This window comes from Desmodus rotundus, chromosome 5 (assembly GCF_022682495.2).
Source record: "Desmodus rotundus isolate HL8 chromosome 5, HLdesRot8A.1, whole genome shotgun sequence".
Classification (NCBI taxonomy): Eukaryota; Metazoa; Chordata; class Mammalia; order Chiroptera; family Phyllostomidae; genus Desmodus; species Desmodus rotundus.
The window spans coordinates 84,052,039-84,076,877 of record NC_071391.1 but is presented as its reverse complement, the minus strand read 5'-3'; the positions used below and the strand labels follow the sequence as shown (position 1 = coordinate 84,076,877).

The 24,839-nt window shown below is 48.2% G+C and overlaps 1 protein-coding gene across 2 annotated transcripts in view; it reads left to right on the top strand.

Annotated features, from left to right (window-relative positions):
- Positions 1-24,839, top strand: part of DRD2 (dopamine receptor D2) — a 72,438-nt gene that overhangs the window by 42,372 nt on the left and 5,227 nt on the right. For both annotated transcript variants that reach the window (XM_053925518.1, XM_053925519.1), the window contains 4 exons: positions 16,312-16,627; positions 21,982-22,091; positions 23,103-23,239; positions 24,442-24,632. In XM_053925518.1, the coding sequence (XP_053781493.1) occupies positions 16,343-16,627; positions 21,982-22,091; positions 23,103-23,239; positions 24,442-24,632 (723 nt within the window). In that variant the 5' untranslated portion in view covers positions 16,312-16,342. The remainder of the gene's footprint in view (positions 1-16,311; positions 16,628-21,981; positions 22,092-23,102; positions 23,240-24,441; positions 24,633-24,839) is intronic.

Here is a 24,839-nt window from a genome sequence, read left to right as displayed (position 1 = left end):
CCAGCCCTCCCTCCTCTGCTGGCTCCTGCTGGCGAGTCTGGTCTAGTTGGGCAGTTCAGTGAGCCAGCCTCCCAGGCTCCTGTGACCTGGTCTGGCCCCAGGGCAAAGCAAGCTCTACTCCCCAGTACTTTTCTTCCTGGGGGAAAATTGAGGAGGGAGGGTAAGAGAGAAAAAGGATAAAAGAAAACAGTGCCAGCCTGGGGGCTCTGTTCTGAATTTAGATCTGCTCAATTTCTAGTTGCTTCCTTCTCCCTACCATGCTCCCTTCCTCTGAGAGGGGGCCCTGGGCCCCACACCCTCCACCCTGCTTCCCAGCAACCAAGTTCCTGCTCCCTGTGCCCGTGAGCTGCCCAAGTGATCTGCCCCTCCCCTCCAATAGTGTTGAGAAGTGAGGATTTTTAGTCAAAAGCAGTGCACACAGAGAACAGTACCGCCACCACCCTTCTTAGCATTACCCGAGCGGTACTCCCCCACCCCTCCCCACTGAGTCACTCTAGCTAACAGTTAATTAATTTGTGACACTTTGACAGTTTGCAACGAGACATTTTTACGGAGCCATCAAAATCCACAAGGATGGGACTGTCAGGCAGATATCCCTTCTTGGATTCACTGTGTCCCTGGACCCTGCCTCACCCCACGGTATACCCCAGGGGCCCCTGGCCCAGAAATGAGAACATAAAGTTCTGAAGTCCTTGGCAGTCCACACTTCCAGGGACACCTGGCCACCTTTGGGAGAAGCAAAAACAGCAGGCGTGATGGATGGGAGCATCAGAGATGAGGAGGCTCCCATCACGCTCACCTCTGGTCTCTCCGGGGCGCCTTTCCACAGCCGGATGAGATCCTGCCTCTCCCTGGGAGACCCCCACCTGACCCTGCAGCTCCTTCAATGAGCCGTGAGTCTCAGCAGCACTCATTGTGCTCACTGTGCATGCTTTGTAGTTGCTGATTGGTGCTGAGTGAGAAGGGGGCTCCAGGCCACCTTGGCCTGTGTGTAACTTCACACCCACACTGGATGCTGCTAATCTAGGTGCTGTGAGACCCATTCCCCCAGGCTTTCCAGGAGCCCAGAACTATCCCCACCAAATCTGTGCTTCCCTTTCCCCAGAACTGCGGTTACTTCCCCACCTCCACGCACACCTATACTCCCCTTCACCCACGAGCATTCTCTTTCTCTTCCAATGCCTATAACCCTGCATGCCCCAGTGATGGCCCAGCTGGAGAGTTCCTGGATGGACCCCAACCAGCAGGGCATTCAACACCAACTATCACTGTGACTAGAACCTCGTGGTACACATGCAGACTTCAGAGGAGGCTACTGGTACCCCTTGAGAAGGATCCAGACACAGAAAACAACAACCAGGATAGAAAGAGACCCTGGGACTGGCTCCTTCACATTTGGAGGAGATATTAGTACCCAGGAATGCCTCTCATTTATTCAGCACCTACCACTTCCAGGTGCTGTGCTGAGAAGTGAGAAGATCATAATAAGGCAAGATAATTATGATTCTTTTTTTTTCATTGGGGTGACATTGGTTAATAATATTATATAAGTTTCAAGTGTACAATTCCATATTACATCATCTGTATATTGTACTGTGTGTCCACCACCCAAAGTCAGGTCTCCTTCTGTCACCATATATCCCCCTTCATCCTCTACTTTCTCCCCCTACCCCCTTTCCATCTGGTAGTCACCATACTGTTGTCTGTATCTATAAATTTGTTGGGATTTTTTTTGCTTAATTCCTTCACCTTTTCACCCAGCCCCCCCCAAACACCATCCCCTCTAACAATTGTCAGTCTGTTCTCTCTATCTATGAATCTGTTTCTATTTTGTTTATTAGCTTATTTTGTTCATTAGATCCCACATATGACTGAAATCATATGGCATTTGCCTTTCTCTGACTGGCTTAATTCATTTAGCATAATACTCTCCAGGTCCATCCTTGCTGTCACAAAAGGTAAGATTTCCTCCTTTTTTATGGCTGAGTGTATTCCATTGTGTGAGTGTATCAGGGCTTTTTTTACCCACTCATCTACTAAAGAACACTCGGGCTGCCTCCAAATCTTTGCTATTCTGAATGCAATGAACATAGGGGTGCATATATTCTTTTGAATTAGTGTTTTGGTTTTCTTTGGATATATTCCCAGAAGTGGAATCACTGGGTCATAAGGGAGTTTCTCTTTTAATTTTTTGAGGTAACTCGGTATTGCTTTCCACAGTGCCTGCACCAATCCACATTCCCACCATCAGTTCACAAGGGTTCCCTTTTCTCCACACCCTCACCAGCACTTGTTGTTTTTTGATTTATTGATGACAGCCATTATGACTGGTGTGAGGTGGTATTTCATCGTGGTTTAAATTTGCATTTCTCTGATGATTAGTGATGTTGAGCATCTTTTCGTATGTCTATTGGCCATCTGTACATCCTCTTTGGAGAAGGGTCTATTCAGGTCTTCTGCCCATTTTCTAAAATTGGATTGTTTGTTTTTTTGGTGTTGAGTTTTATAAGTTCTTTATAAATTTTGGCTATTAACACCTTATCAGATGTATCATTGGTGAATATATTCTCCCATTCAGTAAATTGTCTTGTCATATCATTGATGGTTTCCTTTGCTGTTCAAAAACTTCTTAGTTTAATGCAGTCCCATTTGTTTATTTTTCTTTTGTTCCTCTTCCCCAAGGAGATATATCAGGAAAAATACTGCTATGAGAGATGTCTGAAATTTACTACCTATGTCTTCTTTTTAAAAATTTATTATTTATTTATTTATTTTTAGAGGGAGGGTAAGGGAGTAAGAAACAGAGGAAGAGAAACATCAATGTGAGAGAGAAACAGTGATGAATTGCCTCTCACAAGGCCCCAACCAGTGACCTGGACTAAAACCCAGGCATGTGTCCTGACCAGGAATCGAACTGGGGAACTTTCAGTTTGCGTGATGGTGTCCAACCTACTGAGCCACACCTGTCAGGGACCTATGTTTTCTTCTAGGATATTTAGGGTTTTAAATCTTACATTTAAGTCTTAAATCCATTTTCAGTTTTTTCTTGTGTATGGTGTAAGAAGGTGGTCTAGTTTTTTACATGTATCCGTCCAATTTTCCCAACACCATTTAATGAATAGACTGTCTTTACCCCATTGTATGTTCTTGCCTCCTTTGTCAAATATTAATTGACCATAAAAGCATAGGTTTATTTCTGAACTCTATTTTGTTCCATTGATCTATGTCTGTTTTTATGCCAATACCATGCTGTTTTGATTACTACGGCCTTGTAGTATCATTTGATATCCGATAGCATGATTCCTCCAACTTTATTCTTCTTTCTTAAGATTGCTTTTGAAGTCTTTTGTGATTCCATATAAATTTTTGAAATATTTGTTCTAGTTATTTGAAATATGTTATTGATATCTTGATAGGAACTGCCTTGAATCTGTAGATTGCTTGGGAGGTATGGACATTTTAATGATATGTATCCTTCCTATCCATGCACACAGTATATGCATCCAGTCATTTGTATCTCCAATTTTTTCTTCAGTGTCTTATAATTCTCCAAGTACAGCCTTTTATGTCCTTGGTTAAATTTATTTCTAGGTATTTTTTCTTTTTACAAAATTGTAAATGGAATTGTTTTCTTAGTATGCCTTTGTGATAGTTCATTATTAGTATATGTAAATGCAGCTGATTTTTTGGATATTTATATTTTATCCTGCTACTTTACTGAATCCATTTATCCATTCTTATAGTTTTTTGGTGAAGTCTTTAGGGTTCTCTATATATAGTATCATGTCATCTGCAAATAGTGACAGTTTTACTTCTTTCTTTCCAATGTGGGCGCCTTTTATTTCTTCTTTTTTTCTGATTGCGGTGGCTAGGACTCCCAGTACTATGTTGAATAAGGAGGTAAATGTGCACATTCCTGTCTTGTTCCCAGTCTTAAGGAAAACACTTTTAATTTTTTCCCACTGAGTATGGTGTGAGCTGTGGGTTTGTCATATATGGCTTTTTTATTATGTCTAGGTAGGTTCCTTCCATTCCCACTTTGCTAAGCATTTTATCATAAATGGGTACTGGATTTTATCAAATGCTTTTTCTGCATCATGTGATTTTTATCCTTCATTTTGTTTATGTAGTGTATCACACTCATTGATTTGTGGGTATTGTACCAACCTCGCATCCCTGGGATAAATCCCACTTCATCATAGTGTATGATCTTTTTCATGTACTGCTGCATCCAGTTTGCTAATACTTTGTTGAGGATTTTAGCATCTGTGTTTATCAGGGATATTGGCCTATAATTTTCTTTCTTTATAGTGTCTTTATCTGGTTTTGGAATTAGGGTAATGCTGGCATCATTAAATGAGCTTGGGAGTTATCCTTCCTTATTAATTTTTTGGAATAGTTTGAGAAAGACAGATGCTAGTTCTTCTTTGAATATTTGGTAAAATTCATCAGTGAAGCCATCCAGTCCAGGACTTTTGTTTGTTGGGAGTTTTTTGATTACTGCTTCAATTACATTACTTATCTCTAACTATAGCTTTAGTTTTCAAGTCTATTTAGCCAGATATAAGTATTGCTACCCCAATTTTTTTTAGATTTCCATTTGCATGAAATTTCTTTCCCCATCCTTTTATTTTTGGTCTGTATGTACCTTTTGTTTTGAGGTGGGTCTCTTGAAGAAGTGTATATATATATCTTGTTTATTTATCCATTCAGCCACCCTATGTCTTTTGATAGGAGCATTTAAGCCATTTACATTTAAAGTGATTATTGATAGGTATGTATTTATTGCCATTTTAGTCTTTATAACTATGTTCCTCTTTTTTTTCCTTCTTCTTCTTCTTAAAGAAGACCATTTAAAATTTCTTGTAATACTGGTTTGGTGTTTGTTAGCTTTTTCTTTTCTGGGAAGCTCTTTATTTTTCCTTCAATTTTAAATGATAGCCTTGCTGAGTGAAATAGTCTTGGTTCTAGGTCCTTGCTTCTCATTGTTTTGAATATATCATGCCAATCCCTTCTGACCTGAAATGTTTCTGTTGAGAAATTAGCTGACAGTCTTATGGGAAGCTCCCTTGTAGGTAACTAACTGTCTTTCTCTTGCTGCTTTTAAGATTGTCTCTTTGTCTTTAACCTTTGGCATTTTAATTATTATGTGTCTCAGTGTAGGCCTCTTTGGGTCCATGCTGTTTGGGATTCTCTGCACTTCCTGGACTTGTGTGTCTTTTTTCTTCACCAGGCTAGGGAAGTTTTTGCCATTAATTCTTCAAATAGGTTCTCAATCTCTTCCTCTCCCTCCTCCTTCTGGTACCACTATGATACAGATGTTGTTATGCTTCATGTTGTCTGTCCCAAAGGTGCCTTAAACTATCCTCATGTTTTTTTGGATTTTTTTTTCCTGCTGCTCTGATTGGGTGTTTTCTTCTACCTTGTCTTCCAAATTGCCGATTCAACTCTCTTCATCCAACCTACTGTTTATTCCTTCTAGTGTATTCTTCATGTCAGATACTGTATTCTTCATTTCTGACTGGTCCTTTTTCATGGTTTCTATGTCCTTTATATGCTGTTAGAGTTCTCACTAAGTTTCTTCAACTTCTCAGTAAGTTCTTTGAACATCCTTGTGATCATTTTTTTTTGAACTCTATATCTTGTAAATTACTTCCTGCCATTTCATTTAGCTCTTTTTCAGGGGATTTCTCCTGTTCTTTTATTTGGAGCATGTTTGTCTCCCTATTTTGGCTGACTTTTTGTGTTTGTTTCTATGTATTAGATAGAGCTGCTATTTCTCCCAGTCTTGGGAGGGTGGCCTAATATAGTAGGTGGGGCCCAGTGGCAGTCTCCTTGATAATGACTCTTGTGTTGGTTATGTGAGCCCTCCTGTTAAAATTGAGTCTTGAGTGCTATTGGCCTATTCATACATGGGGTTGACCCTCAGGCTGGCTGCCTGGAAGAATTGACCCCGACCCCAGTGTATGAGCTGCTGTGCAGGTGCTGACACACACAGTGGGATTTGCCTTAGCCGGGTCTGGTGCCTGCCAAGATCTCCCTTTAGATATGCCACTTGTGGAGCCAATTGGATCCTGCTGTGATGTTGTCTAAAGCTGGCCACTGGGTGTGTTGGTTTGGGGGCCTCTTGTAAGGGACTGTGGTTCATGTCAATGCCAGATGCTGCCTGTGACTGACCCTGGACAACCTATTTGGAGCTACAAGGCAATTCGCAATTTGTGGCTGCCTCTGCTGGGCCTGAGTGTGCATGGGAAGGACCAAGTTGCACACCAAGACTAGCTTTCACCAGTACTGAGCCCAGGAGCAGGTCAGCAAAAGTCTCAAGGTGCCCAGAGATCCACCTCCATCTGCCTGTGCCTCCTGGCTGTCTGTTAGGCTCAGTCACTAAAAGAGCCCCTGGTGGTACTCAAGTCACATGAAGTAGGTTCTCAGTGAGTCACCGGGTAGGGGTGAGTGGTGCTCACCAGACTAATACAGGTTCAAACTTGGTGCCAGTGCTGGGCCTGAGCCACTCTGCAAAAGTCCTAGGGTACACCAAGTCTAGCTGTCCCCTGCTGGGTGTCCACAGACCTTTGTGGTGCGGCAGGGCCTCAGGGAGTCATCAGGGTGAGGCTGACATTGTTCATCAGGCCCAGGCAGACCCAGATTTGTCTGTGTAAAGGGAGGGCTCCACCTCAGTCAGGCGTACAAGGGCAAAAATGTCCCCTGCCCTGGAACCACCCCAGGTATGATTCTTAAGCTGGTGTAGTTCACAGTTTGGCAAGAGAACAGACACTAAACAAATAATTAAACAAATAATGACCTAATTACCCCTGTGATGAGTGTCAGTGAGGAGCACATGTGCTGTGAGAGCATCCAGTGAGAGGGTGGCTCGGAGCTAGAGTGTCAGGAAGGCTGTCCTGGTGAAAGGGCTGACCTGAAGGCTGAGGAGGAGGAGGGCGCTAGCTAGGACTGAATCCTGAGCCCTGGTGGAAGGGACATTGGAACCCAAGGGGAGGGAGCAGGGGTGCCTGTGGTGGTAGGTTTGTGGCCTTTGTGACAAGAAGTTGAATGAGCATCTGAGGAGAGCTTTTCTTTGCTCTGAGGTGGGAGGCAAGGGGGACTGCCTGTCTACGTTCAACTTCAGCGAGCACGGGTTGGCGGCGGGGGGAGCTTTGAGCAGGTGACTGGGTTACGAACCTCAGGCTGGGCCACTGAGGGCCCTCAAGACCATGCCTACCCTCCTGGCTCCAGCTGGGTGGGGTCAGACACAGCCAGAGAGCAAGAATGGGAGAGATTCATCCAAGCTATTCCACACTTTCTGAGGAAATCAAGGCAATTTCCCCAACTGCTGCTCAGCTGCCCTGCAGAACTCCAGGTTGGACTAGGGAGGCTCACCATGCCTGGAGGGGGCACAAAGGGGGGGTGGTGTCAGTGGGTGGCATTCCTTCCTGCCCCCTCACTCCCCCACCCAGGCCACTGGAGAGCAGGTTTCCTCACTAGCCTAGGTCTAGTTTACATGTGTCCCCCCTCCGCAGTGAGGGGGTGGATTACCCCCACCATTTCCCTGAACACTTGGAGCCAAGGAATTTCTGGGAGCAGACCTTGCCTGTGCCTGGGAGGGGAGGGTGTCCCTCTCCTTAAATAGGAACCTCCAGAGTGAATACTGGTGCCTGAGCCAGGCCCCCAGCCTCACCACCATACTCCCCGACATGTCTGGCTTGGGACTCTGGGAAAGATGTTCAGGGCGGTGGGAGGGGGTGTCTTAGGCATGACAGTATCCATCGCCCCCCCCTCACTCACGTAACGGGGCTGCAGGTCTGCCGCCTGCCGCTATGAAAGCCATTACTCAAGAGACAGGTGCTGATGTAAAGGAAAGTGGTTTATTTTCAGGTGCTGGCCACCTGGAAAATGGGAGACTCATGTCTCAAAGCCCATCTCCACATCTCAGTGCAAGCGGAGATTTTTCTAAGGAGGGACAGGGAAACAGAACAAAGAGATAAAGGGAGAGGATTGACAAGTTCTCCACATGCAGATGAGCACAGTCCACTCTAATAAGGCACGTGACAGTCCCGTGTGTGTCATCCTGGTTTAGTCATCCTGGCTCCACAGTCAAAGGTCAGTGAATCTTTCAGAGCTGAGATGCTTGATGGTCGGGGTCTGCATCTTCTGAAGTTAGTTCCTAGGCTCCTTACACAAACATCTGTTCATCTACAAGCTACACATTAGTCAGAGTCAGCACTTACAGAAACACAGTCAAAAGAATGGTGGGGTGGGTTACAATTCCCCACTGTTACAATTTTCCTCTGTTCCACTCAAACTTCCCTGTTCTCCACTGCAACATTCATCTCCCTCCTCCTCCACCCCTGCCCACAGACCCTTCCCCACCATCCTTCCCTCCCCCACCCCAGGGCTTGCAGGCCTTTCCATGGAGATAAGATGGAACTCTGCCTTCCACCCACACAGGGGCCTTGTTAAGGTCTGGCCCAGAAGACACTCTCAGGAACTCTCAGGAGCTCTGTGGCTGCCAGGCCTAGGGCTCTGGGAGCCCAAGGTCCTGGCTCCTGGGCTCCTGGCTCCTCTGCCCTTGCTGAGGCAGCCCTTGTGGGCAGTAAGCAAGGCATTATTCAGTGACTCTTCTTTTCCCTCTGGAATAGGAAGGAATGCAGATCTTTCCTTCCCTTCTTTTTTCCCTTCCACCCTTTCTTCCTGGAGCTACAGGGGGATCTGGGGAAGGGCCCACCCCTAAGACACAGCCTGGATCTTTGACTGGAAGAGCAGGGGTGGCTCGAAGTGTGGGGTCTGAGGAGGAGTCCTTACCTACTCACTCCCAATTCCCATCCAGCTGAAGTCACTCCAACAAGCTGCTTTTGAAATGCAAATGCAAAGTGCCCCCCTCCTTTTTCAGTGAAATGCTTTAAGTCTTAGAAAAGAGGATAAAAATGATGTGTTTAAGACAGCTAGTGTCTCACCCGCCACGAGCCTGATAAGGGATTGTTAAATTTTAATTAGACAATTTGATTCCTTCAAATGCCAAACTTGCAGAAGAGGCAGATACGGGAACAGGGTTGCCTGAGTTTAGACTGCGCCAAGGGTTTCTCAGCCCCACCTCTGGTCCCTGTGCCCTGGAGTTTTGCTGGAGGGTGGAATCAAATTAAAACCAGAGAAAAGGAATCCTCTCCTCTCTCCTCTGGGACTAGCCAGCTGTTCTCCAGGGTTCCAGGCTGCCCTAAGATATTGACCCTACCCCAGCAAGATGGTGACCAAGGGTGACAATAGCCTCCAAGTTTTTCCTGAGAGAAAGTGTCAGTGTTAGGGGACACACTCAAACTGGAGATTCAAAGGCCCCGTCCATGTGTTCCCCAACCCCAGCATACTCATCAGAAGCTGTTTCTATTTGCAGGCTGGGTGTGAGCCCACCTCCTTGAAACCAGAAAAGCTGGCATTCATGCTGCCTGTCACCTACCAGACCCAATAAGAAGAGACAGGGATTGAGTCTTTATGGGCACTTTATTCAGATGGCTAGCAATCTGAGAAGATGGTGGGTTTGTACCCTAACAGACAGTCCTACATTTCCTTTTAAGCCAGATTTTTTTTATAAGGGGCAAAAGTGTAGGTAAGGGATTTGGGACTCAGGAAAGAGGCTAATCAGATAAAAGCTTCAGTCCAGCAATTTCCCTAACATCCTTTCATCCACTGAACCGTGATTTTCCTTATCTATGTCCTGTGTCCCACGTCCTGGGTGATTTTATTTATCTGTGTCCTGGGCGGTGGACTGTCTCTCCCTGGAATACAATGGCTCTGACACCACCTTGACTGCTACCGTCTCCTCTGGAGCACAAAGGTCAATCGCTTGGGGTCTTCTGGAGTCAGGGTGGGTCGTACCTGCAGTTCCTGAAAAATAGCTTTTTACATACATTTATTACTAGGCTTATTAGCTTTTATCTGAAACTAAAATGTTCCAACTCTTGAGTCCCCCATCATCCTCATTGCAACACCTACTCCCCTCCTGTCCCTGCTCCCTATCCCCAGAGCTAGCAAGTTTTCAAATTAGGGCACACACAGAAAATTGTACCATTTGTGAGGCACCAAATATAAATGGCAGAGGAGCTTGAGGCTGGAAAGGCAAGCCCCCCATTCCTCTTGCCCAGGTAATGCACACACCTCAATTCATCCCATATGTCTTGTTGGAAAGCCACTGTGTACCTCTGAAGATAGCAAAAATTGCAGAAGGCTGTGGTGGGCTAGATGCTAGGGAGAACTTGATGGGTAGTTCTGGAAGATCTTTCAGTAGACCTTTGCCTTTCTGAGCTGGGGCAGGGCCACGAGTGCTGGAGGCAGATGAGGGCCAGGTGATTTCTGGCTTGTGATGGCTGAGGCTTGCAGGCTACCCACAAAGGAGTTTCCCCCATACCTGGCTCCCTCCTTTTCCCCACACGCCAGGGAATCTGAGAAAGAGAAGCCTGCAGCCCATCAGGGGAAGGCAGGGTGGGGAGCAGCAGCGCACCGTGTTGCTGCACAGGGAAGATGAAGATGGTGCTTTGGGGGAGAGACAGCCTTGTGCTTGAGTGAGACCTGGTACCTGCCAGCACCTGTGTCAGCTCTGGCTGCCGTAACCAAATACCATAGACTGGGTGCTTCAACAACAGAAGTGAGTGTTCCAACAGTTCAGAGCCTGGGGTCCAAGAGTGGGTGCCAGCACGGTCGGGTCCTGGTGAGGCCTCTTCCTGACTTGCAGATGGCTGCCTCTCACCAGGTGCTCACAGGGCATTGGAGGGGGCAAGAGCAAGCTTCCTGGTGTCTCTGCTTGTAGGGATACTCATCTCATCACGAGAGCCACACGCTGGTGACCTCATGCAGACCTAACCACCTCCCAAAGGCCACGTCCAAATAACATCGTGTTGGAAGGGAAGGGGATAGAATTTCAAAAGATGAATTTTGGGGTGTCCTCAGCAGCTAGGTTAGATCATCCATTTCTCTCCCAGGAGACAGGACTATGTAGCTAAACCGCTAAATGGGAAGAAATGGCAGTGACCATGTGTGTATTTGGTGCTCACTAAATGCTCAGTGACTGGGAGCTGTGATTTGGAGCTTTTACACCTGAAGCAGGAACCACCTGAGAGGAAGATAAAGGTGAATCACGTATGGAGGTTGGCGAGCAAGTTGACTGTATTTTCATAACACCAAATCAAAATGCTTACTCTGACAACAGAAAAAAACTAAAAATAATGTGATCTTATATATCTGAGAAGTCTTCTAGCAGTTAAGAATAATTCAGCTTGGGTTATACATTTAGCTAATCTCCATTTAAAAACAAAACGAAACAAAAAACACAGGACATTTAGACCATCCTGGCAAGGCTAGGGTGCTGGCTGCTGTGCGGGCTTGGCATCCCCCAATTATGCCAGGGGAGCATTGACTTCGCCTGGCTTCTCTGGAGCCAGGACAGGCCAGGTGACCTGGTGCTCTCCCCTCCTCACAGGCAAAAGACAACCTGGATGGAGAAGCTTGGAGGGTAGGGATCTGAGGGGTCTTCCAGGAGCCCCCGGAAGGAGAAAGACCACAGCCTGGCCTCTCCCTGTTCTGTCTTCCCATGGGTAGCAGGAAAAGAGGAAGGGGTGGTGCTGGAAGAGGATCAGGGGACCCCTGGGGGCTGGCAGGATTTCTCAGGCCTCCCAAATGAGAAGATGCAGGTACTGTATTTTATTCATCCTAAGTTGATACACACCCCACCAACATTTTAATGTCTCTGAAATCAGAATTCATTTTACGATTGACCCCTTCTTAGAGCTTACTGGGGTTTGATGGCACTTTTTTTCCCTAGGAATACATGAAACAATGGGGCATTTTACACTGAATTCTGTCTCAGGGCTGAGGAAATACAGTGACTGCTGTGACAGTCGCTGACTATATAGCAGGTGGGCTGGGAGGGCTGGATCTGCCGGGCCAGCTGCTAGCCCATCCCAGGGGTCACTCACATATACCCTGCAGCCATGGCTCTGGAACACACACTGCCTCTTGTTTTCCTTTTCATTCTTTTGCTTGGTTTGGTTTTTAAAGTTAACATTCCTTGAGGGTTTGCTTGTGCTGGCCACACATGCATCATCTTACTCAATCCTCATGACAATAATTGCTGTCTCCCTTTTGTAGATGAGAAAACGGGCTCAGGAAAGCCAAATAGCTGAGATCCCAGAGCTAGTAAAGGTACAGTGGGGGTTTGAATCCAGGTTGTTTGGCCTTCAGCCCCTATGTTATACTAGTACCTCTCGTGCTACAGGCCTTATCTGTGGGAGTGGATTTGCTGATGTCTGAATTCCTGCTTGGCTTGGTACTGTGTGAGAGCACTGGGCAGCCCCTGCTGGTGAGAAATGTCAGCCCCAGGTATGAAGGGTGCAGAGGACACAGAAGACAACCCTGTACCAAGATGTTAATAAGGTCTATAGGCATTTAGGCATTTTCCATGATTTCCCTTTTTTTCTATAATGTGAACGTATTACATTTGTTTCAGCAAAAATCAACAAGAATGAGAATAAATACTAATTGGAAAATTAAATGCAACAGTGAATCCTTATCCAGCCTTGAGTGAAAGGACTCACCATTTCCCTGAGGAATGAGTGTTCGCCCTAGCCCCTCCCTCCCTCCCTGACCTACAATGTTCATATTTGCCATCTAAATTGTACCCACAATTTCAAGTCCCAGTTTAAGTTCACCCCTTCCAGAAAGCCTTCCATGAACACCCCAGCCAACCCATGTGCAGCCATGTCCTCTCTGATTTCTAAACATCCACTGTAGTGGGTGCTGCAGTGTGCCACCAGGATCCCCTGTACAACTAATGCGCTCCTTCCCTGACTGCTGGGAGTGTCGACAAAGGGCACTTCACAGTTAGGTCCACCTTCTTGGTGATTGCCCACTGCTGAAGACAGATGCCTTTCTCAAATCCACACCCTTTCTCTGGGACAGCCCATGACTTATGAGAGGGGACAAAGGCCTGACTCTGTTGCCCTAATTCAGGCAACCAGGCAACTTGGCAAGGCTCCTTGCGGGGGGTGAGTGGGATCTTGCGGGGGGGACCTTAGGCCTGTGGTGTAACTGCAAAGCAGCTTGACTTCTCTGCCCAGTCCTGCTTCCTTCACTTCCCTGCAAGTCTTGAGCCTGAGAGCATCTGCAATAAACTTCCTGCATGCTAATTTGCTCCTCAGCCTGCTTCCTGGGGAAACAACATGCAACACACATGATACTCGGGCTGCATACTCTTGTTCATCAGGTGGCCTATATTAATAGCTACTTTCAAGTATGTGTGTGGGGTTCTTCCCAGGTGCACTCACAGAGACTTTGATTCAGTTCAGCAAATCTCTGTGGATCATTACTGCCTGCAAATCACAGTGTTAGGAGTTGGATGAGAATGAGCTAGTATGCTCTTTTGATTATTCCATGAAGAAGATGAGGCATAACAACACATGGTGTAATCTTGAGATGCTAACACCCCAGTGAAAACAACAGACTCACAAATGGGGTGTGTTCCAGAGCAAAATCATGAAGCAATGCTGTAGAAGCCTTTAGGAGGGAGGAAGAAGATCCAGCTAGGAAGACTTGGGACAGGCCCTAGGGCAGGAGGGTTCTGGGCAAGCTTGCCATGAAGGATATGTAGGGACTCGGTGACTGGAGAAAAAGGAAATGAAGTTTTCCAGACACTTTTCTGATTTGTATGGTGACAAGCCTCAGAGGTTGTTTTGAGGATAAGTGAGATAGTATATTAAAAATGGAAAAGAACTTGGCAAACTGTCAAATCCTCTACAAGTAAACAAAGCCATCCTCACAGGCAAGCTCAGGATGGTGCTGCAGGAACATAAGTCTGGTTGGGTGTAGAGAATGGGTTGGGTGGGGACGACAGAGACCTGAGAGGCCCCATCAGATGCTTCTGGCCCTACCCAGAGAGGGACTGAGGGAGTGGGAGGAAGGGCAGAGAGCCACCATCAGGATGCTGGTAAGCACCTCCAGGTCTCCAGGCCTCCAGCACTCCTTGGTTCCGTGCTTTCTGCCCAGCAGGCTCAGTGGATGCTGAGTAAATGACTGGCAGCAGTAGCCCCTGTTGCCTGGTCAATACACACGTCCAGGTCTCCTGCTGTGTGCCCCACATGAGAAGAGGGCCCACTCTGCTTGCAGAAGAGAGCATCAATAGGACACAGTGCTTCCCTACCTTGAGTGGGAAGACTTGTTGCATGGGTGGCATTCCATGGCATCCCACATGGAATTAGACATTTTGCTTTCCCCAGAGACTTCAGGTGGTCCTGCTGGGTAGGCTATCATTTGTACTCCTCTGCTGAGAGCTGGCAGAGCAGGTATGCCAGAGAGGGATGAGGGTGTAGAGGGGGGCAGACCCTTCTCCCAAGTCAGAGGTGGGGGTCCCCTCTGACCTGTTGTGGCTAGTGTGCCCTCTGCCCTGATTTGGATGAATGTTCATCCTGAATGGCATAGATTGGAGCATTTCAAATCTACGTGGGTACCATAGCACCTGAAAATCACCGTGTTTTGTGCAGAATGCCTTGAAAACTGATAAATTTAATTCCAGTGTGTGAAATAGGAACACTTGTTAACAGGAAAGCCGACTCTATTATATGTGCATTATGTTTCAATCAAAACCAAAACACAGGCTGTCAAGCTCATCAATGCCTCTCGAGCCTGCCTCTGAGCCCCCTGCTCCCTTTTCTCAGTGAGCAGCACTGCCAGCCTCCCAGAACCCAATGCAGAAATTCAGTTATCCCCGGCAACTTCTCTCCCTCGTTGCCCCCAGTGCTCCTCCCGCCTCACATCTGTGCAATGACCAAATTCCATGAACCTGACTTCCAGGTCAGCTACTGACTCTGAACACTTCTCTGAATTCTCATCCCCACTACTTTCATCTGGGCAACCACCATCTGTTACCTGAATTACAGCCACACCTCACTTCCCCCCAAGGTCCCCTCTACACTGTAGCAGCCAGTGACCTCTCTGAAACACCAATCCAATGGAGTCAGTCCTCTGCACCCAACCTTTCAGGAGCTCCCAAGCTTACAAAGCCCCATCTGGCCCATGAATGGCTCTCCAGTTTAATTTTCCCCATTGTCACCATCAGGCCCTACACTTTTTGCCTAATAGAACTATTTGCTGTTTGGGACTGTGTTGTGTTCTTTCTGGCTGGAACATCTCCCCCTACCCCCTCGGTTGCCTGGCTAACTCCTCCTCCTTCATTCATCTCAGATGACACCTCTTTCAGGATGTTTTTCCCCCCCATGGAATGGGATGCCCATTCCTCGGGGTTCTCAGTGCACATGTGCAGACCTCAGCATCTCTCTCTGGGGTTCTTGCAATAGCCCTCAGCTGGTGTGCTGCCACCTTGCTGGGCCCCACCCTTCCGTTCTCTACACAACAGTCAGAATCTCTCTCTGAGAGGCAAATCTGATTGTGGTGTTCCCACTGCCATTAGGCTCAAGTCTAAACTGCTGGTATGACTTGTAAGGCCATCTGTGATCCTCTATGGTCTCAGCTATTGTAGCCTCCCCGATTTAACTCATTCCAAGTCCCTCCATGCTTCAGCTAGCCCACATCTCCTTCTGCCTCCACCCTGGCACCTGCTCTCTGGCTCTGTCTTTTGCATATGCTAATTCCATATGCTAGACCCTCCCCTGGCTCCCAACTCTTTGCCTGGCTAATTCCTACACATCCTTCAGGCATCTGCTGAACATCACTTCCTCTGGAAAGCCTGCTTTAAATCTCTAAGCTAGGTTATGTGTCCCTCTCCCCATTCCATTTCCTAGTGCCTACCACTCACAGATTTAATTGCTTGATTAATTGGCTATTATTGATTTTAGGTTGTGAGTTGGAGAATCATGTATATTTCATTCCTGCCTGTGTTTCTAGAACTATGAGAACAGTGCTCAATAAATATTTATAGAAGCAAGAATAAGTGAATGCATATTTCTATTCCTACCATGAGAAGCTGGACCTCCACATGAACTTAAGTGTGTGGTGAATGGGATGTGCTTAATATACGTTTGTTGAATAAATGAATGAATGAATGGTCAGCTCTTCTCAAGCACATTTACTTTATTTTACTTCTTAAAAAATTATACTTGCTCATTTGTTTTACCATCTGCAAGAACTTGCTAGCAAAACAGTGGCAGCAGGCCTCAATGTTTTAGGAAAATTTTTAGATGCAAAACTTAACATTCTGAGGCTTGAGAATTCTCTCTATTAACATCTAGTGGTTGGTGTTAGCTCCAGAGTCCTCCATGGGAGGCAGCGTGCTCTGGGAGGTCCTCCTGCTCACTCCCTGTGTCCATTTCTCCTGGCCAGAGCCTGGCCACCCAGTGGCCCTGCTACCCCAATGGATCCACTGAACCTGTCCTGGTACGATGACGATCTGGAGAGCCAGAACTGGAGCCGGCCCTTTAATGGGTCTGAAGGGAAGACTGACAAGCCCCACTACAACTACTATGCCATGCTGCTCACCCTGCTCATCTTCATCATCGTCTTCGGCAATGTGCTGGTGTGCATGGCTGTGTCCCGTGAGAAGGCACTGCAGACCACCACCAACTACCTGATCGTCAGCCTTGCTGTTGCAGACCTCCTTGTAGCCACGCTTGTCATGCCCTGGGTTGTCTACCTGGAGGTAGGTCTGGGCCCTTCCTTACTCAGCACCTTCTCCAGAGGATACAGTGCTGGAGCCTTGAGTCCAGGCTCCTCACTGCTTTCCACCCACAAGTTTCCTGGTGCTTTCTCAGATGGTCTCTTCCTCCATTGTGGGCTCAGCTTTTCTCCTTATAAAATGGGTAAATTGTCTCCTTAACAATCCCAACTACCAGTGAGAGAGTCCTTAGTAGGTTCCAGGCCTTGTGTTAAGTCTACATGCAGTCTTTTCCAGTTGAGTCCTCACAGCAGCCCTGAGAAACTGATGTTGTTATCACCATTTCACAGAAGTTCGGTGGCCCCTCCAGCAACACACAGCTGCCAGGTCCAAGCTGGTGCACTGTCTGGCCCCTGAGCTGGTTCATTAGGTCCTGCTGGAAATGGGGATAATTGATGGGGACCCCCTAGGACAGGAGATGTTCCTGCTTCCAGGCCTGAATTCTTTATTCTCTTTCCCCACTTCAAAAATGTGGGCTGCTGCTCTGTGCTCTCCTTCTCCCTCTCCTCTTCCCCAGTTTGTTCTAGCACCTGTGTTTGGGACACAGTTAGAGGCCTCTGTGAACTGTGCTGCAGCCCCTGCCTCAGGAAGGACCAGAGAGTCACTGTTGCCTGGCCCAGGACAGAGCCCAGCTCTGTGCTTCAGAATAGCGAGTATGCAACCCCTGCTATGGCCCAGGCATAGTGCCAGGCGTTTTTCAGACACAGACCCAGCAAACACTCATGCTAATCCTGGGAGTCGATATACCACTCTTCTCACTTTACAGAAGAGGAAATCGAAGCTTTGAGAAGTTGCCTGTCTTCACCCAGATCACATAGCAGAGGGAGAAGCCACTGATAGAAGCCCCTAAGTGGACCCACCTCCAGGTGGATGCTTTTCAGAGCTGCCAGGCAGATGTGGAAGGGTCTGGGGATGTGAGTGGGCACAGCTGGATCCTGCCTCTTTCTCTGCCCAGGATTCTGGGATGAAGTCTGGCTGCACAGGAATCCGACCAGGTGTTCAGGGAAGAGCCAATGCTAAGGTCATCAAGATCACTGGGCTGTTGCCTTCCTGCCCTGGGCTAGAGAGGAGTTTACCTGTGCCATGGCAGTGAGCCCTTCCTTTAAAAGAAAACATGAAACCTTTGTAGGTTGGTGCAGAGAAGTCCTCAAGGAGAAGAAGCTGCAGTGGGGAGGGGAAGCTGGTCAAAAGTGGCCCTTTTCCCTGTCCCCTCTCCCCGCAGGGGCTCCTGTGCTTCCTGTTGCCACCACCACACTGGCCCACAGGAGCTCTGGGCCATCACTCTCTGGTTTCCTTTAGCACAGCCTAAACAGGCTGGGACTTCCAAAATGACCTGACTGAATGTTAAGGAAGAACCAAAAGGAAACAAACAAGAGACACAAAACAACATAAAAACATACAGGTGCCACAGCCAGGGGTTCAATTCCTCCGTGACTGCAATGTCAACGAGGCCCCTAGGCTCTGCCAGGCCCATGTGCTGTCTGAGGCCTCTCCCTGCACAGCCCCTTCTTAATTCGCGGTCCTTTCCAGCTCACTTTCAAAGCAAGGTCCAGGCCTCAGACCATCAGGAAAAAAGACCTCTTTCTGTGTCTGTTTCCTTATCTATCTCATAGCACTGTTTGAAAATTGAATGAATGACTACATAAACATGCTTGGAATGGAACCAGGCACATAATAAGCACTACGTAAAAGTGCCGCACCTGTCCACACATAGAGAGAGGACCCTCCCATACCCAGGCGAAGAAGCACCCTCTCCCCAGAGTGAGGTGTGCTCTGCCCAGGGATGTGGGCACGGGCTCTGGGGCTGTCAGACCCACTGCCTCTACCCAAACTCGCTGTGGTAAGGTTAAAGCTGCTAAGCATTGCTTAACATTGCTTAGCATTGATGACCAATGCTAAGGTCATCCAGATCACTGGGCTGTGCTGGGGCTCCTACCGATCTCTGAGTCCTTTGAACAGATATTTTAAACATACCTTTATTTTCAAGGGAAAACTCAGTGTTCAGAGGGCAGGGTGGAGAATGGCATCTCAGAGGGCTGTGCTCAAACTCTCCCATAGTCTCCCACCCCTACAAGAGCTGGACAGTGGGCCCTACTCCCAGGACATAGTCTTGGCGATTTATTGTCCCTAGAGAGTGTTCCAAGTGGAGTCTCACTCAATGCCAACATCCTGTCAAAGCATTCCTGCAACCATCTGCTGTGCCTAGAGTCTTCCATCTTGTTCCTGAAGCGATATTAAGTGCCTCCAGTAGCCTGTCATGTCAGCGCCTGTCTAACGTGGAACTCAATGTGCATTACTCATATTCATTCCACTCAGTATCTGGAAAGTATACTGCTTTTGGAGTGGGAGGGGTTCAATCCCCAACTCTACCACTTTCCACCTGGAGAAAGTTCTAGAGAAGAGGGCCGTAGGCCACCTGTCTGCAGGTACCATGCCATTTCAACCTCACAGCCCTTTGAGGGGCAGTTTTACTGTGTGCATTTTCCAGATAAAGAGATGAAATTGAAATGTGAACAGACTAAGACCTCAGAGTTACGTATTCACTCATTCGACATGTACTGAGCAATTCTATATCCTACACCCTCGTTCAGGTCGAAAGCACTGGTCTGCCATCAATGAGCAGACTGCTGATGGAGGTGACAGTGGAGAGTCCCTACAGGAGATATGGGTGCACATAGGGGCATGGGACTTGGCACATAGGGACAAGGAAGTCGGGCAGGAAGAAGTAATGTTTTCAGAAGAATTATCCAGGGGAGGGAGCCAAGGCACCTGCCCTCCAGGCAGAGAAACAAAGTGTGTGAAGCTGCGGAGGGCAAAGCTTGAGGTTTTGAGGTGTGGCATCCATGTTATTAGCTTCAGAGGCTTGCTGTCACATTCCACAGATATCAGTGTGCGTGTTTAGAACAGTGCCTGACACATAAGTGCTTAATATGTGCTAGTTATTATTAGGACTTAATCAGCTAACTCAAGGCCCATCCTGCCAGTCTCAGCTTCATGTGAGCAAGAATGTCAAGGTGCCCTGGTTGGTGTGGCTTCGTTGGTTGGAGCACTGTCCTATAAACCAAAAGTCTGCAGGTTCAATTCCAGTTGAGGCATATACCTAGGCTGAGGGTTCAGTCCCCAGTCAGGGCGCAAATGAGAGGCAACTTCCTTGTTTTCTTTCTGACATCAGTATTTCTTTCCCACTCTTTTCCCCTCCCTTTTCCTCTCTCTAAAGTCAATAAGCATGTCCTTGGGTGAGGATAAAAAAAAAAGAAAAAAAAGAATGTGAATGTATGGTGTCCAAAGGTGCAGAGAAAAACCTGGGGTCTGTTTCTTTCTCTGCTCCTAAATCACCGGGTGATCTTGGGCAAATCCATTTTCAAATTTGACCCCAAATTTGTCTACCCTAGCAATTACAATCTTTCCTTTCACACTTCATTTAATTAGTACTTTTTACATAATTATTTCCTTTGTAACAGGCCTGATGGACCTTCCCAAGATAGCTTAGGAGAAAGTGTAGGTTGTGCTGCCCAGAACTTGCTTCAGATTCCAGCCCTGCTGCACCCTAGCTGGGTGTACCCTTCTGAGCTCTGTTCCCCCATCTGTGATTGGACACAAGCAGTCCCTTTTGCATGAATGTTAAGAACAGTAAATGAGATAAAGCACATGCCCACAGTAGGTGTTCTAGAAACAGTGGCTACCAACACATTCTCTTGTGTCTCTGAGTCAGCTCCCCAGCTATGTCCTAGAACAGCTGCTCCTGAAACCGTGGAGGAAAGCCACCCTTATTCTCACTCCAGAAAAGCCTTTGCGAAAGGGGATTGAGAGATCCCCGAGGCAGGAACCTGTCTGTCCTGCTTATCACTGTTCTCCAGAGTCTAGGGAAGAGCCTGGCATATACCAAGGACCTATAGGAAAGAGGGACAATCTCAGACCTAAATCCCCAGGGACAGGAAAGTGTCTCTGAAGATCTAGTCTAGGAGAAGCTTCAAGGGGGGAGTGGGCCAGGTGGGCCCAGAACTCTCCCAGTGGTGCCAAAAGGTAGACTTCGGTTTTTGCAGGGAAGCCCTTCTGTCCCTGCACACCCCCTAAGACATTCAGCTGCTGCCCACATGGTCAGTGCTACACTGAGGCGCAGGGGCCCCTGTGCTGTGACGTGGGAGGGGCCCAGAGAAGGCAGCGCTGCGAGAGGCTCCCTGTCTTCTAGGAGGAGCTGCTGGTTTCTCCACACTGGACAACAGCAGCAGCAGTGCCCATCGCTGAGCGTAAATGCCAACATTTGTTTTCGTGCCTCAGAGCAGAAAAGAGGGCAGCTCTGAGGATGAGCAAGGTTATAAGAAGGCCTGCTGCTGTGCTGTAACGGCAGCTTGGGTCCTGCCCTGCTCAGTCACCAGGAGGGGGCTGTCCTGCTCCTCTTTTCTCCTGTTGGCAGAGGCCCAAGCTGCATTTATTTCTCTGTCCTGACTGTGCTCTGGGATGGGGCTGCTCCAGACTTCCAAAGTTGCCAGGGCCAGCCTGCTGTGTGAGTGTGAGTGTGAGAAGTGTGGGGTGCAGATGTGCACGGGGGCAGGTACAGTATGTGTGTGTGTGTGTGTGTGTGTGTGTGTGTGTGTGTGTAAGGGGGTAGGGGTATGTGTGGGGGGTGGGGGAGGGATGTAAAATGCTTGTGCCGGGAGCTGGACTTCTCATATCCCATCGTCCCAAGGTTGCATCGTTCCCTGCATCATTGCAGCCCCCGCCCCAGCCCGTGCTGGTGTTCCTGAAGCCCTAGGCCAGACTGTCCTTCTCTCCTTCTCCAGGCATAACAAGGAGCAGAAGTGTCTTTCCTGTTTCATAGGGCCATTGTCTTCACCATTGTTCTTAACCGACACTTGTTGGGCCCCTATCCTGTGCCATGCACCATCCCATGCACTGGAGGAGCTGCCAGGTTTCCCCGGAAACCTGGGCCAGAGTAGGACCTGACACTGAGCTGAGTGACCAGGCGAGTCACTGCACTTTTCTGAGACTTGGTTTCCTTATTGGTAAAATGGGGGTCTCAAGGTGATCACACAAATGTTTTCCAGATAAAAAAATTTGAAGTACTCAGTGTAAATTGGTCATCTTTCTTCTAGCATAGTTCTGGGTACAAGGTGGCCTTATGTGCCTGGGAGGAAAGGGACTAGGGGCAAGGGCCTCAGACTTCATGGGCATGGCCCCCATTTGGGCCCCTCTGCTCCCCCATTCCCTAGGCGGAGACCCACAAGACCCTCACAGCTGCCCTCTGAGCCTGTGGCCTGATCTCCCCCGGGAGAGCCGAGCTACCAGGCCTGAGCTCATCTCCCCTCTACTCTCTACCTATTATGTTGCTTTGTCCCCAGGTGGTGGGTGAGTGGAAGTTCAGCAGGATTCACTGTGACATCTTTGTCACTCTGGACGTCATGATGTGCACAGCGAGCATCCTAAACCTGTGTGCCATCAGCATCGACAGGTGAGCCCAGGCAGGGTGGGAGTGGCGACCCTGGCCATTTCCCTTTCAGACTGCCCCACCTTTCCTTCAGGGTCAGGCTCTGTCTGTGATACTATATGGCTGGCTTTGGGCCTATGAGCCCATGTGTTTATGTGCATTGCGCATGTGTGTGTATGTGTGTGCCCACACACGTATGTGTAGGTGCGTGCGTGTCTGGCTGGGAAAGTACCATCCTATGGACAGTGATGCTACTAGGCATACCCAGGCCGGTGTAGAGAAAAAGTGCTTGATTCTGACTCATGTCCTGGTTCTGTCACTTTCTACTTAGGTGACCTTGGGAAGATCATGGAAGTTCTCAGAACCCTACTTTCATTGTCTAGAAACCAAGGATGATGACTGCTACCCATTTGGAGTTAATAGTGTCTGATTATGTGGTTTATATCCAGCACAGAGCATGTGGCCAAGGGGGACCAGGCTGTGCTCACCTTCCTAAGATATATCCTCAGAGCCTTTCACTAATTTGTACATATAGGCAAGAGGCCCTGGTCCTATTCTCCTTGTAGGATTCTTGGAAGATGCAACCAGCTAATGTATGAGAAGTACTGGGCAGAGGAATGTGAGGGATTATACACAATTGCCATTGTTATTATTTTCGGCTGAATGGGACTTAGCCCTTGCTCTCAGCTACCAATCCATCGGCAGACACTTCCACCTTCATTGGCTCAGCTCAGGTGTAGAAGGTACAGTTTCAAAGGCACAGAGACCCAGGCAATGGCCCCTCACAAAGCCTAATGTCCAAGTGGGAAGGCTGGAGTAAAAGATATGGTCCAGGATTAATCATAGCCAGTTAGTCCTTAAGCAGTTAGCTGGGCAGTACCAACTGTCACTGTCTGAGTCGGGGACAGACAGAAGGGATGATTTAGAGTAGACAGGCAATTTTCGTGGAGGTGGACCAACTCTCCACCCCCAGAGTGGGGTGTCTCTGGTTGTGCATGTTGTGGAGTGAGGGGCCCCCATCCCGTGTCCTTGCAGGTACACGGCTGTGGCCATGCCCATGCTCTACAACACGCGCTATAGCTCCAAGCGCCGGGTCACTGTCATGATCGCCATCGTCTGGGTCCTCTCCTTCACCATCTCCTGCCCGCTGCTCTTTGGACTCAACAACACAGGTGAGTCTTGACGCTGTCTGCTGAGGGCTCAGCTGGCCTCTGTGCAGGGTCCTGGGGAGTTGAGCCTTGGTGCAGACATGCTGGAGACCCATTCGGGGTCTGATTGCCACCCTGGACTGAGGCCAGGGGGTCTCCTGGGCCAAGCCCAACTCTGTGTCATGCCTGGTTGGGCCAGAGAGGAACAATGACCTGGGGCACAGTGGAGTTGGGTGAGGGGTGGGGATTATGATTCAGCAGGAGGTCTGGCCATTTTCAACCTCATTTAGGCCAAATAGCCTCACATACTACATACATGTGCCTGTTGTGTGTGTGCATGCACACATGGGGCAGACTCCCAGGCCTCCATCACCCTGGCACTGGCATTCATGTAGTGAGGCTGCAGCCCCAGGGCCAGCTGAGCTCAGGCCAGGCCTCAGCCACCTGGAGTAGAAAAGGCAGAAACAAGTAGGAGGCTAGCACACCATGGCCTGCCTTTTAGGAGGCAGTCGAAGTGTCTCAGACAGAAGAGGTGTCATAGCTGCCTGCTGCTGTGGTGTCGAGATTACTCTAGAGGGAAGTGAAAGCAATGCAGGTGTGCCTCTGGAGACCATCCCAGGGCTATAGTGCACAGTGAAGCCGTGAAAGTGTGTAGTACCAAATCTCACTCTTGTGGGAATTGCAAGAAGTGGAAATAGGCCTAAATATGCTCAGATTAATCTGGAAAAGCCCTGAAGTAGAGGCCAGACATCTACTAGACCTGGAAGGGAGCTTGGAAACACAGTGGAACAAAGGTGAGTTCAGTAAACAGGACCCAGTTACCTTGTCTCTAAAATTAAAAGGTGGCAGACCTCTCCCCAGTATACAGGGAAGGCTAGAATAATGGCTTATGCTCTTAAAATAATTTCCCTGAGGTATTTTTTCTGTATACCCTGGCTGCACTTGTGTGCTCATAGATGACAAAACTAATGACGCCTAATGAGAAAATATTAATAGAAAAACTTGGAAGCATTTGATCACAGCTTAGCTTTTTACCCATAGTTATTTTTTAATGCTCTGATTTGCTCTGTGTGTTTATTTGCACTAACATTTCCAGGCAGCCTTAGACATCTAATATAGTCTCCATAACCTTGTTCTCACTTGTTTGGTGGAGGAGATAAGGCCTCTCTGCATGCTGTGGGCCCTGGGCCAGCTGACCCACCCACCTAACACTCTCCCTCCTCCAGAACAGAGTGAGTGCATCATCGCCAACCCTGCCTTCGTGGTTTACTCCTCTGTTGTCTCCTTCTACGTGCCCTTTATCGTCACCCTGCTGGTCTACATCAAGATCTACATTGTCCTCCGAAGGCGCCGGAAGCGGGTCAACACCAAGCGCAGTAGCCGGGCTTTCAGGGCCAACCTGAAGGCCCCACTCAAGGTCCCAAGATTCCCTTCCCCTCCAGCATCCCTACTTAACTATCATTGAGTTGAGTTGGGTCATCCAGTGGTCAGTGGGGACCTGGGGCACCACAGCAGGAGGGGGTGCAGGCTGGGGAAGCTCCAAGTGGTTAATCAGGGCATATTTTGTTTGAAGGCTTGGACCTCAGTGGAGGGACTTCTATTTCCAGGAATGGGAGGTGGGAAG